At 35.2% G+C, this 18405-nt stretch overlaps 1 protein-coding gene across 2 annotated transcripts; it reads right to left on the bottom strand.

Annotated features, from left to right (window-relative positions):
- Positions 1 to 7541: 7541 nt before the first annotated feature.
- LOC127850804 (sodium-dependent glucose transporter 1-like) lies at positions 7542 to 14024 on the bottom strand. Of its 2 annotated transcripts, none has more exons than XM_052384125.1 (4): positions 13953 to 14018; positions 13475 to 13555; positions 9561 to 9836; positions 7542 to 9023 (listed from the first exon to the last, which is right to left on the bottom strand). In XM_052384125.1, the coding sequence occupies exons 2-4, from the start codon at positions 13485 to 13487 to the stop codon at positions 8050 to 8052; spliced, it is 1263 nt and encodes a 420-aa protein (XP_052240085.1). In that variant the 5' UTR covers positions 13488 to 13555; positions 13953 to 14018; the 3' UTR covers positions 7542 to 8049. The 2 variants fall into 2 exon arrangements, with proteins under 2 accessions (XP_052240085.1, XP_052240084.1); XM_052384124.1 differs by having other exon boundaries at positions 7546 to 9023; positions 9561 to 9852; positions 13953 to 14024.
- Between the last annotated feature and the right edge of the window lie 4381 nt (positions 14025 to 18405).

The raw sequence follows: 18405 nt of genomic DNA on the forward strand, positions 1-18405 counted from the left end.
CGTATATTTTAGCCTGCAACTGAATATGTGTATTATCTATGACAGTTTTGGTTGTGATATAAATTAACCATCATATACTTTTCATATGTTGTGCGTGTTGCCTTGTTTTGTTTTTAGCCAGATCTCAGTTTTCTTGTTTGTGCAAATTATATTTTGAACTAATTTTATTTCGATTATGTAAATTTAAAGAGGCCTTTTCACAGATTTTGGCATGTATTGAAGTTTGTCATTAAATGCTTTATATTGATCAATTTAAACATTGAGTTCTAAAAAGCTCTAATAAGAAACAAGAATAAAATAATAAAAAAATAAAAATAAATAACGCTCAACTGGGCTTTAACCACTTACAGCTTGAGTAATTGTCTATCGCTTAGACAACTCGGCCATCCTTGCTCAAATATGTGTATTTTATACTTTATGTAAGCAATCCTCGTAGTATCGCAAAATGAAATGACTAAAACAGAACTCCCCAAATTATTCAACCGTTTCGCGTTGTAACGCTTTATAATTTTAAAGATGCATATAATGGATATTTTAGAGCATGGTAATAATATTCATTATAACTGTTTCCTCACAAATATCATAACTACACCGAACATTTGCGACTGAATCTGAAACATTTTTGTTCAATTTTGTCAATTACCGAAACGTGAAAAGGCCCCTTTAAGCTTTGTGGATCTTGTAAGTGTTGCGTGATGCTTCAAAGCTCTATTACATCGTGTACTATTGATGCTAGTGCTAAGCTTGTATACACGCTGATTATAATCTTATCTAACAACTTATGTTCTTATTTTGTATACGCGAACTTTTTTAATTCTCATACATTGTATTTACATTATCACTTAGTGGGTAAACTCATTTTCGATAAATTGTTATTTCAGTATTTTATAAATGGTATTCTGTCGACGGATTATTTATTTCTTATTAGTGTTATTAATAGGTCATGCTTTTCGAAATGCAAATGTGGATGATAAAAGTGTAATAGGCGTAACATCTGACATGTTTTATCATTTTGTATCTTTATATATTGTATTAATCTATTGCCTCAGCTAATAAAACGTGAAAAAAAATCAAAAAATGTAATTTGGTCTTGAGTTAAATATTTGTTATAAGGTCTTGAAAATTATAATTTTTTGTATGCGCATGCTATATACTGCCTTGTGAATCTCAAATTCACTCAAATTTAAACTCCCCTTTATTTTTAATTTGATTTATATGAACAAATACATCTGATATACTTACTCTACGAACAGCACGGTTTATAAGCGTGTGAATTAAATTCGAGTTTTTTTTAATGCGGAAATTGTAAGTTAACATTAATCTTGAATCACTTAGAAATCTTTATACTGAGGTTAAAGGCAAAGTCTCGACAAATGACGAAGTTTTTTGCCGTTATACAAATAAATTGTTAATTCAGACCACTTTTCATCATTAATGTTATTAAAGCTTTTTGAATACTGTTGCAGTGATTATCTCTGATTAATGAGCATGCTGTGTTAATTAGATTGTCGCAAAATGATATTTTAGTTGTAATAGTTGGCTTTTTATTAAGTTATTTCTGTAAGGGTACTTTTTCACGAACTCTTGCCGGCTGCTTAATTGTAAGTAGATATATGTCATATTTGGTCATATTATTAACATAATGAACAGTTTTGTAAATTACGTGGAAACCTAAAGACAATCTTAGGCTCTGGTCATCTTTAGTATGTAAACCATTATACTAGCAAAAATGTATTTATTCTTTTATTTGTCAAAGAAAATATGCTTATTAAAATTACAATTACTTTCGCATTCATTTAGAAACTGTATAAAAGTTAAATCCTTAGTATTACTCTTTCTACATATTATCATCTTATTATTATCATGTGTAGCACGTACAAAATGATGACATTTTTTATGAAAAAAGTAATGATAAACATACACAGTAATGATAAACATTACTTTTGTCTACATATTATCATCTTATATATCTTTTTTATATATTAAAATGTTTGTTTGTAGTGTTTCAGCTTTTTTCTCTGGGTATCTATGCTTAAATGTGTGACAATTATATTGCCTACAGGCCCCTTTAAGACACCATTGAACTAAGTCATCGGACGTTGTATATAATGTCGACAGAGATTACCATACATTTTCAAAGAATTTGACTCCATTTATCTCTGCATCTTCATTGTGCGGATGTATTTACAGTACATCATAAAACAACCAAGTTTATGAAGATTTTTATAGGCATATTAAAATACCATTTGGCATTGTTGAGTACATGTAGATACTTAACTTTCACATTCAGTCATACGGTTATAACTCACTGAGTTTAAAACACATCACCTTATGTAAGTTTTACAAGACAGTACCCGCATCGGACATATGGTGTAATACATTATGAATTGAACGCCTTTGTCAGAACAGTTGCAAAGGAAAACACTGCTACAGGCAATAACAGTACTCTCATATTTATTTATGTTAATGTGTAGCATTTTTTTGCCTGAGTTGTAATGACAAATAATCTACAACATGCATTATTTGATTGCACAGTAAGATACGAGATATCGATACAAATTTAATCATACATGCTTTTTTCATAAATATTTATAATTATATATAATTAATAAATATATAATTTACAATCTATAACCGACCTCAAAAATTTTGTCCCGCAGAGCTTATCAAGATGTATTAACGTTGAGCAAAATATATTGCACGGAAATAACTTTAAATAATATAGTTCAGGCAAGTGTTGTGATAAATAGGGAGCACTTAAGGCAAATAAACTGCTCTGTCACTGTCATATGCCAATATGTATACATGGGCCATTTAAAAATTTGGATTTAAAAGGATTTGTCTCGCTTCTTTTCTTATATGTCGATACCAACTAAGGGCGTTCACGTGTTCAACATTGCTATCGTTTTTTAAATTCCACGAGGTATGTTTAGAATCACTCGATATGCAGTTTATGCCACGCACACATCCCATTAAAAAGACAGAATATGACTGTGTGGGGGCATTAATGTAAAACGTTTACATCCGGATCTCTCGTTTGTTTCCTGAAGTATGCTGTTAATTTATGAGAAAACACGAATCGACGACACTAATGAGGGCCGTTGAATGGCGCAACTTCAAACGAACACGAATATAAACACGATTCAAACGCAGACCAGGTGCGGCTTAAGAAATTTTAATTCGGTAAGGCGGACTTTTTAGCCATTGCCAACCGTTAAATTTATACAGAGCAAAACTTCAGTTGCATCATCAGGAAAGAAAGCTTACAATAGCGTGCCGTCCTTCATTTGTCGCTATTGGAACTTTACTTATGGCAGAATGACACACAACATATGTGATATAGATGCAAAACACACATATACATGAATACAACTGAGGTCATCGTCTTGAAACCGTCAATGCAAGTCATCGGATGTTTAAACCTGTTTTAGAAGCTCCTAATCCCAAATTTGAATTTACAAATTCATCAAATTACAAAGTTTTCACTTTATTAAGAAAAGGAATCTGTAAATATTTATAAACTGATTTAATAATCGTTGAAAAGTAGCATAACGATGACTCATTGCCAAACATGTGTTAGTATTCGGCTACGCTAACCTAGGTATTATTATGCAACGTGGCTTTAGTCCGTATTAGCTAGGCTACAATGCCGTGCTATTTTACATTACATGGGACATAAATGTTATTAGGTTACACTGACTTAGTTATTAGAAGTCTTTGCTGACTTAATTTTCATTACGCTAAGCTGGTCTATATAGCATTATGCTAACCCGACTCAGTAACCATTAGGCTATATTGAGTTAGTCATAAGCGCGTGTATTTTATCTAACCAGGCAATCATGGTTCACATGGTTATAAGGCGCGATGTGGCGAACCACGAGAACACAACCACACCTGTGTCGGTATTTATAAAGGATCTTAGCCGTCATCTGAAAGAGGTTATGACATTTTAAAATTGGAATGTTGATTGTGGGATAAGCCGATTTTGTTATAGAAGTTACATTATATTTCTAATGATCGATTACTTTTACAACCCTGAAGTGTTTGAAACACTCACGTGCTTTTGTTTAACGTGAGTAGAGTTATTAGAAAATGTTACCATTTTTGTTTAAGTTAGACCATTTCATATCTCAACTTGACAAATTTCAACATCGGTCCTAGAATGTAATGGAAAGGACAACAAACAATGGGTCCACAGGGCATGAATACACACGTCTATAGAGTCATGTACATATTATGTAATGTTTATTATGTCATATAGTTTATATACAGTATTTTGGAGAATACCAGCATATTTTTGAGAGATTGCTGAGAGCAAGATCAGAGCCGGCTGGAACGTTGCGTTCAAGCACGTGCTACTCGCGTGCCCATACGAGCTCCGTATAGATGGACGAAGGTCTAGCTCAGCTTTCTCCTAGAGAACGTTATATGAACCGCATCCTTTAAAAAAAAGTTATTTTATTTAATGGTCTAAAAACCATGTTGATAAGTGGCTGAGTTTAGTTCCAGCGTGATGAATACGTGCAAGGTTTCAAGAACACCCAGTGTTGTTGGTTCGCTTGGAAACATTTTATTTCTACTAAAAGTAAAGGTGACATTGACACCATCCGCCCCACATATTCGATCCAATGATAAGTCTCAATATGAGTTATTTTAATATTAGGATTAACAACAATATTCAATTCATTACTAAGAAAAACGCTTATTTCTATTTTATGAACGGCGACCTTGACCGCACATTCCACGTACGCATATCCGAAGGAGGCCTTAATATGACGTTACCATGTTTCACTCAGTGAGTGAGGCATTAATGCCATATCTATTTCAGTATCGATTACTTTGACATTAACCTACTACACATGCAATCTACAGCAATGTGTTCTTAAGGATATTTTCAGTAAAACACATCAATTAATTAGCAAATAATTTGTTTGTTTACTAGGCCAACGACTATGATGCAGACGCCGCCGCCGCCGACAATGATACCGGTTCTTATGCGCGACAAACCCTTATTAACAGATAAGCCTTGTAATCTAAAATGTCTTTCATGCAGAAAGACAAAATTGTGCACAAGATAGAACCTGTGATTTTAAATGATATCTTTTACCTTTGACCTTCACGTGTGGCTTTTACCTCGGACCGAAAGAGCTGGTGCATGGGCGAAACACCCCGTTTTAGTATGCACTTTCAACAAAAGCGACAAAAACATTACATAATATCCCTTTGATAAGCGTTACAAGCGCTTAAAACATAACTTTTAATGAATGATTAGTCATAAACGACATGAAAGTTACAGAACGTGTCTATGCCCGTTATTTCTTTCACACGTATGTGCTGTTTTTATTTTTTGAAATATGGGATAATTGGTGGGCATTTGAAAATTATCAGAACGAATGTGTTCAGCAGCTTGTTGGCGAACGCCACGGGATATTCACATGTGCACATCGCCCCAGAAGACTTGCCAGTTGGTTTACGGGGGACAGTGCGAGATACACAAGACGCCCAGTTCCAAAGACGCCCAGTGTCCTTTAGTGTGAAGCAACTACGGTTTATCGTCTCAATCGAATGACGAATTAGTAGTTAGGGTTGAGCGAGGTAATCGAACCTGCGACACATGCGTTCTGGCACCAGTGTTACCAAAGACCACGCATCCGCCCCTCCAAGCCTCTTTAAACTTTGAATCTTTATAAATACATCCTCGACTCACGTTGTTTATCCACACGCATTTGCGCATTTGAGATGATTGACCTTGATCGCTAATTACATCTGCCACCACGCAGTATAGCCCAGGAAACTCCAGCGGTCTATGGGGTAACAATAGCTCAATACTTTGAAAGCAGTGGGTGAGGAAGCTCACTTTCAGTTTCGATACTTAGTCATTTTATTTCGGTTTCGATACTTGATTGTGTTCAATTTTAACGGGAGAAAACAGCTCATTTAGCGAGGAATAGAATAATTACCTCCCTGCAGCGTTTTCTTATTATGCATCTGCCAGTACAGTAGAATAATAATTTAACTTAATTTTATGTCAGAAGTATTTTATTAAATCGCAGTTCAATTATACAGACACATGATTTCATTTACGCACTTCATGTGGAAACTATGAAGTTTCCTTGAGACGTTCCGTCAAATAGCCATCAAAACAGCAGCACATGACCAATATCATTTGGGCTAAACCGCTTATTAGCATACCAGTTGGCAAGGACAAAACATTGTAATATGTCAACAGGACATGCATATGTGTTATCTTTATGGTAAATTATACATATATGTGTCTTGTTCTGATAAAATTGGGCTTAATGCATGTGCGTAAAGTGTCGTCCCAGATTAGCCTGTCCGCACAGGCTAATCAGGGACGACACCTTCCGCCTTAACTGGATTTTCGTGTAGAAGAGACTTCCTTTATATGAAAAATACCATAAAAGCGGAAAGTGTCATCCCTGATTAGCCTGTGCGGACTGCAAAGGCTAATCTTGGACAACACTTTACGCACATGCATTATACCCAGTTTTATTAATGTGTTTTCCTGGTGTATAACCCGCCTAAAATTTTGAAATTGAAATACATTTATAACAAGACTATTGCCAAGCAATATATGTCTCCTACCGGCTCCACCATATATATATATATATATATATATATATATATATATATATATATATATATATATATATATATATATATATATATATATATATATATATATATATATATATATATATATATATATATATTTATATATTGCCATAGCAACCAGAATTCTTGACGTAGGAACAAAATTAAATGACGTGCATAATCTCCATATTGCCATCTGACCATATTTCAAGTTTCATGAAAAAAATATGAAGAACTTTAAAAGTTATCGCAGGACCCAGAAAAGTGTGACGGACTGACAGACAAACTGACGCACAGAGCGCAAACCGGTGAAACCGGTAGGGGACAAAAATATTGCGTTTCACCATTTTCTCGAGCAAAAAAGACGAAACTATACAAACCCCCTGTGCTAAAGCATCCAATCGTCACGGATGAATGATTTTATCGTGAGCTTCCTCCGAATGTACTCAAATGATTACATTTTAATTTTTACATACACCTCTCAACTCATAACAGAGATATGCAAGTTAGAAAAGTGTTTCGTTAGAAAAGTCTCTAAGTGTATTTAGCTTGAATTGTATCGTATTTAAGATAGAGAAAAGTCTTGCAACTTTAAACTAAAGTTACTTCCAGACAGACTTTTAAATTAAAACTGTACTTCCCGTAAGAAAGATTTCCGAATACAATACATCTATTATATCCTGTTGGTTTATTCAAAGTTTAAACAGAAGCAGAATAGCAAGATGCACACAATCATACATACTGACGAATAAGCGTACAAAGTGTGATTACTGTTGCGCTTTTCAGTAACGTATAAAACAAAATATTTTGATGCACTGATTGGGAATATAAACACTTAAAACAACGAGGGCATTTTTCAACAAATGAAGACAAACAAAACAATTTTACTAATTTTAATCAAGATCATACAAAATTCGCACATCTCGAAAATAATGTTTTGTCCAATACACCGGTAGAGATAACTTGGATATTACGCCAAAGTTCGTAAAATAGTGCTAAATACGATCGTACGAGATTAATAGGAACAGCTGCTACATGAAAAGGACAAAAGAACGTAATGTGACGACTAGATTACACAAAGATACATCACCCATAAATGCATACATAATTTTGTAAATAAAGAAAAAGTATACAATTTAGATGTACATATCTTTATAACGTGACGATATATTGTATGTTGATATATATACTACTTCTGTTAACTCAGTTATATGTAATAATAATATGCCATAAACCATGCAGTATGATTGTGCTTCAAACTTGAAATATGGTAAATTTAGGATAACAAATCAATATAATTATGCACAGTACAATATCAGTAGTGACAGGGGAAGAGTTCCCTAGTGTCATGGATAAATGCATATATTTGGATTTTTTGCGCGAAAAATAACGCACTAAGTCGCCTTACTGGCCGTGTTTAACCGTTTTGTATGTCTATAATTTCAACAACGGTAGTGATCTTATCTTTTTACTGCTTTTTCTGTATGTCTGGATGAACAACTGAAACGCCCACACCGTCAAGGCAAGCAAACACAGTGCGAAGTTAAAAATGACGAATATTTTCCCTGCCCCATACGTGTCATAAAGTCGGCCCGCTATCCATAGATACGTCATGTCCCCGAAACTCCCAGCGAACACGATCACCATCAGGCAGAAACCGGAAACGGTCACAAGGGTGTTACCATAGGCAACGCCGAGCGGGTACAGCGGGGATATCACGAAGCCTTGCAAAATGGCGGAAAACCACAAGGCATTAACGCTTGAAAGACCGTACACATTTACGAATGTCGATGATATTGCGTTCACGGAAACGAGTATAATCAAAAGCGTCTTCGTTTGAACAAAATGCGAAACAAACGAACCTGTTAATCGTCCTGCAGTAAAGCAAACCCAAAAAAGAATATTCAACATAGAGGCGTCCGTCTTATCGAATTTGAACACATCCACGGATATGGTCCGCACAAAACTCATGAACGTCTTTTCCCCGCCCACTAGTGTGAAGAAATACACGAAGAAAAATGTTAACACGGCCAACCTAAAAGTAAAATCTCCGTTTGCGTAGAAAGCTGGATTTATTTTGTCTCTCCACGTGGACTTTCGAAATTTCATCGTCTTTTGGTCCGGGTCGTCGTTTTTTGTATCAGTTTGATCGAAAGAAAAGTAGTGGAAGTAAAAAAACGGTAAAGCCACGGCAACAGTTGACAGACCGATTAGCAAAAACGCGAAATCGACCTGCGTCTCCTTTAAGATTCGGAACTGATGCTCACCGGACTCCTTTTGAACGACAGCGAGGTAGGGCGTGCAGATGATCGGACCAAGAAGCGCCCCCACACTGTATCCCATGTGCAGAAGTTGCAGAAGGGTAGAGCTTTTCTCCCGCCAAATGTCTAGCGTCAGCTTCGTGCCCGCTGGAATGGGCGTCGGATCTAGTAAATATTTTAAAGGCATTTACATATTACACAGTATTCTTCGACCGTTTAAACTTAAATAGAAAACATTTCAACAACCTTAAAGGATATAAACTGTGCTAAATTATCTATAGCCACTTGCTGTTTACACAGTTAAATAGGGCACGGGTATAAACACACTGCGCCGCGCTGTCAACGTTAGACATTGTCACTTGTCTTTCAGCGACAGTGAACATCAAATTCGAACTTAAGCTCATAAGTTCAAATAAATCACAGTAAACAAAGATAAAAGTTGTCAGTATGTTTAAAAAAAGGTTATAAACGACAACGTCTTCGATACAATTTGTACAGTCACGACTCAGCGGTATAAGGTCCGGTGAAATAATGGAATGTAAGATTAAAAAAGCAAACTGTATAAATGTCTGAATTCAAACATAAATTAAATTCAAAATTGTGTATTTTGGGTGATTTATATGCGTCTAAGCCCAGGAGCCCTGGTAAAAAAAGCGCAGTATAATAAATGAAAAAAAGGGTTACCAATGTTCACCAGATTACTGCAGCATCCCAGCACACAGTACAAAAGCCACACGTAGTCAATGGACGGCACATACGTCACCATGGCGACACAGAGTCCGGCTATCGAGGTACTCACGCCGCAACAAAGATCCAGATGACGCTGGTACTTGTCCACCACGAACGCGCCGACAACCGCCCCCAGGAAGCCACCGACGCCTCTGCCGGCGACCGCGCGCGTCACACTCTCGTAGTTGGTTTTGTAGAGCAGCTTTAGGTCTATCATCGCCGGGCCGAGTGCTTCAAGATATAAACCCTGAAATAGTAACTTATTGTATCATATATATAAGGGATTCTTGGTGTTGATTCTGAAATACACGTGCAGTAAGTAATAACGTGTATACAATCTTTGAACAGTATTTCCACATGATGTAATTAACAGGTACATTTTGTAATCAATAACGACGTAAAGGACGTTGTTAATTTGTTCTATAAGAATTTTTTGGGAAAAAATCAAAGCGCTGAAGTCACTGAAGTTGTTCGCTATTGTATAATCTTAAACCCAACTCGGTTTTCAAAATTATGTTCTAGCTTTTTATATCGCAAGTTTGAAATGAACACAACACATTCAAATTTATAAAGATTGTGTATTAAAGGACAGGTCGAGGTGTGGGTGCACTGTTTATCCTCATATTTTTGTTATAGAGATAACTTAGACAAAATAACAACAATATGTCTCTTCTTTTCGCAATTGGTTGCTGCAGTGGCAACCATCTTTAGAATTGGGTTGCCTTGCTAAAGAATAACAAGCCTAGAATCGTGTAAAAGTTGTGTTATGTGTATCTTATACTTTATTTAATTTCTTTAAATTATTGAGCAACAATTTTGCCACATGACAGACTTTAAATGCATCATGTCTTGCTGTGAGCCGGAATTGAATCATTTCCTAGGCCTAATTGATCCACAGTCAACAATTTGTATTCTATGTTTAATTGGATTGAGTTGTTTCAAGCTATGTAAAAGCTAGTTGCCCTGCTTTTAAGCCCAACTGTAACCAACTTTTGAAATTGAGTTTCCTGGGCTTAAATCTACTGGCCTCAGGCTAACAGTCAACCACTAAACCTGCAAGTTATTCATGTTATAAGATCTGACAGTGTATTGAACTCATTCAATTTGCAAGTCTTAAGACATTAAAGGGACCTTTTCACGTTTTGGTAAATTGACGAAATTAAACAATTTGATAATTTGGCATTTTGGGGAGTTCTGTTGTTGTTGTTATATTTTTTCATACTATGAGGATTGCTTATATAAAGTATAAAATACATCTCTCATTGTATAAGCACGGATGGCCGAGTTGTCTAAACGATAGACTTTTATTCCAGGGGTCAGTGGTTTGAGCCCAGTTGAGGGTAACGTTTTTTGTTTCTTTAATTTTATTCTTGTTCTTTTTAATGGAGCTTTCAAGATCCAATGTTTACATTTATCAATATTAAGTATTTAATGACAAGCTGTGAAAAGGTCCCTTTTAGATGTTTACTAAAAAATGCCACAAGGTAAACATTTTGAACTAATTGGATGTTTATTTGATTTAAACGTGATTTTGTTTATTTACATTGTCAGTGAGGTTACTTTGAATTTATTATCACTGTTATCCTTTTCTTTCAAATCATTAATAGAAAAGATAATTTAAGCTTCATTTTGGGAATACAGGGCTTAATGCATATGCATTGTCATCCCAGTAAACGAAAAACACCATAAAATCAGAAAGTGTCGTCCTAGATTAGCTTGTGCGCTCTGCACAGGCTAATCAGTGCGCATAGGACACCACTTATTTGACATGCATTAAGCCCCGTTTTCCTTAAACGCAGCCAATATGTACAGATTTCAATGACAAACTGGCCAATGTCGTCGCACAAGTTGTTAAACACTTATGATTATATAAACACACTCACTGTCTGCAGTGTACCAGTGGTAAAGTATAAACAGGCTTATTAGTGTGCGATGGTTATTGTTCTTAGCGTAGTTAGTAGCAGACCAACTTACAAAACTTGCTCTTAACCTTAGTTGTTCGTTAGTTGTTGGCAAGTGAACAAGTAATAAAGGAAAAAACTCATTCTAAAAAGATCCGTTGGTAGAGCGCTGGACAATCCCGGCTTCGATTCCCGGTCCGATCCCAAAATGTGTTTGGGGATTTATTCTACAGCCATTCTCAACCTACATCTCATTCATATTGGGCAGTTGTTAGTAACTGGTATATGTTTATGCACTTAATACAATTAAGCCAGGTAACCCACAATAAATATGAGTTGGTAAAACTGTTGCCATGATGAGACTGAAATACAGTTGAAAACGGCGAAAAATTCAACGGTGAACACAAAAACAAACACAAATGGGGGCTTCCTTGCTATTGTAAATAATTTTGGTCATTCTTATGTTTGGATATTAAATTCCTTCTCATAATCATTGTTAAGAGACAAATGGACAACTATGAATAAAAAATTATTTTGTAATTTATTTGCGGGTATCTTGATAAAAAATATAGTTTACTTTATTTTCAATATACAAATTACGTAGGAACTTTATGCAGGTGCAAGCAATAATTTTGTTCTGGTATATTCATGAGCAGTTATTAACTGTGACTGCATTTTTTTACGTATGTTCCCTCCATTTATTAATGCGAAAAAGTTCAACCCTGCTTGTATTCACCGTATTAACGGATTTATTCTTAGATTAAAGAATAAAAAACATACTTAAAACCAAGATAACACGCTCAATTTTAATTATTAACATGCTAATATCATGTCTTTATCATGAACACATTCTTATCAACAATGAATAATGAAATTGTAGGTGTTCACTGCCATGCTAAACATAACTTCAAGTAGCTGAAAAATTAACAGTTTTAAGAATATTTGTTACTTTTAGACATAAGTCTTAGCATTGTTGGTGAATACAGGCAATTTACAATTGAGATGTAATGTAGTCGGATGATATTTGTCAAACGTGAAAAGACGTTATCTTAGCTGCTTGTTTTATAAAGAAAAGACTTAGATCCAAGAAAATACATGAAGAATGATGTAGATGTTCAACAGAAGGAATTTAAAGAATGATGTAGATATAGGCATTTAATGCCAAGTTTAACTAAACATTTAAACAATTCTTCAATACACCAATTTTTAGAACCTTCTTTATCCTAAGTCTTAATTTTAAGAATTGTTTGATGAATACAGGCCAAGTACTAACGCAATCTAAAAGGCATACATAGCAGTCTAAAGATAGCTGTGCACTCGATCACAAGTTACTAATTCTGCTGCCACAATACCCATTCACAGAATAAAGAAATTCACTTGCTACTAAAATGTTTGATTTTACATTATCGAATAAAAAATAAATACATTTTGCATACACAGGAACCTGTTTCATAAGGCCTAAATCCATTTTTTCATCAACAAACTAAATAAGAATATACAGTGGTTTTCATTAACAAATTAAATAAGAATACATGTATACAGTGCACAAATTGTCTTTATATCTGGCTGCAAATACTTTCTAGAAGTAATTTAAAGTTAATTTAATGAATAAGACCAAAAAGCAAACAAATATACTATTCTGTTAATTGAGTTACAAACAATCCCAAACTCAATCTGAAATACCCAAAAATATAGTTTAAAGTCTACACAGAAATAGCATTGGTCCTGGTCCAGCTAATGGAAACAACTTGTTTATGCAAAACCAGTTGTAAGCTATTTACAATGCAAAATAAGTTGTTGCATCTATTTTTTTAACAGATCTTTAAAAGAATATCACTGGTGTATAGTTGAAACTCACTTGTAATAGGGAAAGATATTGAATTTCTCTCCAGCATGGCAAATGACCACATTTGTTAACGAAAAAATGCTTTTAATGGGATACATTTAGGGTGATATTGGTTTCATTACCTTGGTAACCCATGCCAGAAAGAGGAAAATGGTGATGTGGTAGTCTCGCCTTGAAGTCATAGCTGCCTTCATTTGATGAGACTGAAGTAAATGTACATCAAATTTAGTTTATCATGTTATTTTCGTGAGTGAGTGATATTCGTTTTCTTTAGAAGTAAACAAACTTAAATATGTTAACAGTTGTTTTTGTTAATTTCTGTTGGTAATATAATTATTTTGAAAAACCAGAATTGTGTTTTTTTTATAATTTTGCATTGTTATGAGAATCAATAGTAGCGTTACACCGTCGAAAATACCCCACACAAGGATACTAATAAACGTCCGGAAAATAAAACTGTCCGGAAAATACTCGCTAACCCGTTTTCAACTTAGCTGACAACAATGGCAAGCGGATTGATTTATAATTTAAATAATTTTCTTATGACCTGCATTTCATAAAAAAACATATATTTCTAAGCAAAACAATCAAATACTATGCCTAAATCATGAAGACAGGAACAAGTATGAAGATAAAATTTGGTCGCATTGCTTCGTGTAAAAGACCATTCGATAGGCGTCTGCCGGCGAGGTATAAAACCCGGAACTATCCGGAAATCTTTATGGTAAAACCCGGAACCGATATAAATGGTTATAACTTCATTATTATTCGTCCGATATTAATTATAATGGTACCGTTGTAAAGAAGATCCTCTACAGATTCTAACCATATCAAAATATTTTATGGCAGGGTCGTAGTCGGCCTGTAAATCGCGGACAAAGTCGGCCTGTTTTAACGTTTTTTTTTACACACGCAAATGCCGAAAAGAAAACCCGGAACCGATATAAATGGTTATAACTTCATTATTATTCGTCCGATATTAATTATAATGGTACCGTTGTAAAGAAGATCCTCTACAGATTCTAACCATATCAAAATATTTTATGGCAGGGTCGTAGTCGGCCTGTAAATCGCGGACAAAGTCGGCCTGTTTTAACGTTTTTTTTTTACACACGCAAATGCCGAGAAGAAAACCCGGAACCGATATAAATGGTTATAACTTCATTATTATTCGTCCGATATTAATTATAATGGTACCGTTGTAAAGAAGATCCTCTACAGATTCTAACCATATCAAAATATTTTATGGCAGGATCGTAGTCGGCCTGTAAATCGCGGACAAAGTTGGCCTGTTTTAACGTTTTTTTTTACACACGCAAATGCCGAAAAGAAAACCCGGAACCGATATAAATGGTTATAACTTCATTATTATTCGTCCGATATTAATTATAATGGTACCGTTGTAAAGAAGATCCTCTACAGATTCTAACCATATCAAAATATTTTATGGCAGGGTCGTAGTCGGCCTGTAAATCGCGGACAAAGTCGGCCTGTTTTAACGTTTTTTTTACACACGCAAATGCCGAAAAGAAAACCCGGAACCGATATAAATGGTTATAACTTCATTATTATTCGTCCGATATTAATTATAATGGTACCGTTGTAAAGAAGATCCTCTACAGATTCTAACCATATCAAAATATTTTATGGCAGGGTCGTAGTCGGCCTGTAAATCGCGGACAAAGTCGGCCTGTTTTAACGTTTTTTTTTACACACGCAAATGCCGAGAAGAAAACCCGGAACCGATATAAATGGTTATAAATGCATTATTATTCGTCCGATATTAATTATAATGGTACCGTTGTAAAGAAGATCCTCTACAGATTCTAACCATATCAAAATATTTTATGGCAGGGTCGTAGTCGGCCTGTAAATCGCGGACAAAGTCGGCCTGTTTTAACGTTTTTTTTTTACACACGCTAATGCCGAGAAGAAAACCCGGAACCGATATAAATGGTTATGACTTCATTATTATTCGTCCGATATTAATTATAATGGTACCGTTGTAAAGAAGATCCTCTACAGATTCTAACCATATCAAAATATTTTATGGCAGGGTCGTAGTCGGCCTGTAAATCGCGGACAAAGTCGGCCTGTTTTAACGTTTTTTTTTACACACGCAAATGCCGAAAAGAAAACCCGGAACCGATATAAATGGTTATAACTTCATTATTATTCGTCCGATATTAATTATAATGGTACCGTTGTAAAGAAGATCCTCCACAGATTCTAACCATATCAAAATATTTTATGGCAGGGTCGTAGTCGGCCTGTAAATCGCGGACAAAGTCGGCCTGTTTTAACGTTTTTTTTTTACACACGCTAATGCCGAGAAGAAAACCCGGAACCGATATAAATGGTTATGACTTCATTATTATTCGTCCGATATTAATTATAATGGTACCGTTGTAAAGAAGATCCTCTACAGATTCTAACCATATCAAAATATTTTATGGCAGGGTCGTAGTCGGCCTGTAAATCGCGGACAAAGTCGGCCTGTTTTAACGTTTTTTTTTTACACACGCTAATGCCGAGAAGAAAACCCGGAACCGATATAAATGGTTATAACTTCATTATTATTCGTCCGATATTAATTATAATGGTACCGTTGTAAAGAAGATCCTCTACAGATTCTAACCATATCAAAATATTTTATGGCAGGGTCGTAGTCGGCCTGTAAATCGCGGACAAAGTCGGCCTGTTTTAACGTTTTTTTTTACACACGCAAATGCCGAGAAGAAAACCCGGAACCGATATAAATGGTTATAAATGCATTATTATTCGTCCGATATTAATTATAATGGTACCGTTGTAAAGAAGATCCTCTACAGATTCTAACCATATCAAAATATTTTATGGCAGGGTCGTAGTCGGCCTGTAAATCGCGGACAAAGTCGGCCTGTTTTAACGTTTTTTTTTTACACACGCTAATGCCGAGAAGAAAACCCGGAACCGATATAAATGGTTATGACTTCATTATTATTCGTCCGATATTAATTATAATGGTACCGTTGTAAAGAAGATCCTCTACAGATTCTAACCATATCAAAATATTTTATGGCAGGGTCGTAGTCGGCCTGTAAATCGCGGACAAAGTCGGCCTGTTTTAACGTTTTTTTTTACACACGCAAATGCCGAAAAGAAAACCCGGAACCGATATAAATGGTTATAACTTCATTATTATTCGTCCGATATTAATTATAATGGTACCGTTGTAAAGAAGATCCTCTACAGATTCTAACCATATCAAAATATTTTATGGCAGGGTCGTAGTCGGCCTGTAAATCGCGGACAAAGTCGGCCTGTTTTAACGTTTTTTTTTTACACACGCAAATGCCGAGAAGAAAACCCGGAAACGATATAAATGGTTATAACTTCATTATTATTCGTCCGATATTAATTATAATGGTACCGTTGTAAAGAAGATCCTCTACAGATTCTAACCATATCAAAATATTTTATGGCAGGGTCGTAGTCGGCCTGTAAATCGCGGACAAAGTCGGCCTGTTTTAACGTTTTTTTTTTACACACGCTAATGCCGAGAAGAAAACCCGGAACCGATATAAATGGTTATAACTTCATTATTATTCGTCCGATATTAATTATAATGGTACCGTTGTAAAGAAGATCCTCTACAGATTCTAACCATATCAAAATATTTTATGGCAGGGTCGTAGTCGGCCTGTAAATCGCGGACAAAGTCGGCCTGTTTTAACGTTTTTTTTTACACACGCAAATGCCGAAAAGAAAACCCGGAACCGATATAAATGGTTATAACTTCATTATTATTCGTCCGATATTAATTATAATGGTACCGTTGTAAAGAAGATCCTCTACAGATTCTAACCATATCAAAATATTTTATGGCAGGGTCGTAGTCGGCCTGTAAATCGCGGACAAAGTCGGCCTGTTTTAACGTTTTTTTTTACACACGCAAATGCCGAAAAGAAAACCCGGAACCGATATAAATGGTTATAACTTCATTATTATTCGTCCGATATTAATTATAATGGTACCGTTGTAAAGAAGATCCTCTACAGATTCTAACCATATCAAAATATTTTATGGCAGGGTCGTAGTCGGCCTGTAAATCGCGGACAAAGTCGGCCTGTTTTAACGTTTTTTTTTACACACGCAAATGCCGAGAAGAAAACCCGGAATTAAGGAAACAATGGTCGCGATCACAGGTTAGTGCCACCCTTGTATATCTGCTCTTGGCATGTTGTTCTTACTTACTGTAAATCGAAGATTTGGGTCTTGGGTAGATATACAGCTTGTTGTCAAACCGTTCCGATCCGAATACTTAAATAAGAAGTTTTTTGTTAAGAAAAAAATCATAACTGCAATACAAGTCTAGCTTTGATCACGATATAAATCATATAAACATTTTATGAATCGGTGTTGATATAAAGTGTGTTAATTGACCTTGTGCTCGAATTGTTGTGTTTGATTTTATTTACTAACAATGCCTTTAGTAGTGGGACATAGCCAGACAAAGTACTTGTCTGATTATTTGTGTAAGGGATCGTACACAGTGTTCTCGTATTCTGGATATAAAACGCTCCAGTTTATGTACGAGAGGGACGTTTTTGAAGTTGCGCCTTTCTTTTCGGTAAGTACCGTGCACAGTATATATATATTATGATATGATTATATATTGTATATATGGGTAGATTGCTCACTATGTATTGTTCACGATGTCTATACATAGTTATTTACGGGTGCATACAATCACCGCAAAGTACCGAAAAGCATCGAATAGCACCGAAAAGCACCGAAAATACACTCAATTTCTCGCTATATATATGCAATATATCGTTTCTAGTGTGTGTTAACGGGTTTAATTAGTTAATTAATGGTTATATGATTGTATGTCTATACTACAAAATTGGATAAATATCGGCAATATACCGACCGAAATGCTTTTCCTGTGAAGACCGAAAAGCACTCAATTTCTCGCTATATATATATATAGAGTTCCTATAAACGGATTTAAATTAAATAAAAGTTAAGAAAAACATGTGTGGAAAAATGCCAAATAAGCCAGATACTT

Source organism: Dreissena polymorpha, chromosome 11 (genome assembly GCF_020536995.1).
Source record: "Dreissena polymorpha isolate Duluth1 chromosome 11, UMN_Dpol_1.0, whole genome shotgun sequence".
Taxonomy (NCBI): Eukaryota; Metazoa; Mollusca; class Bivalvia; order Myida; family Dreissenidae; genus Dreissena; species Dreissena polymorpha.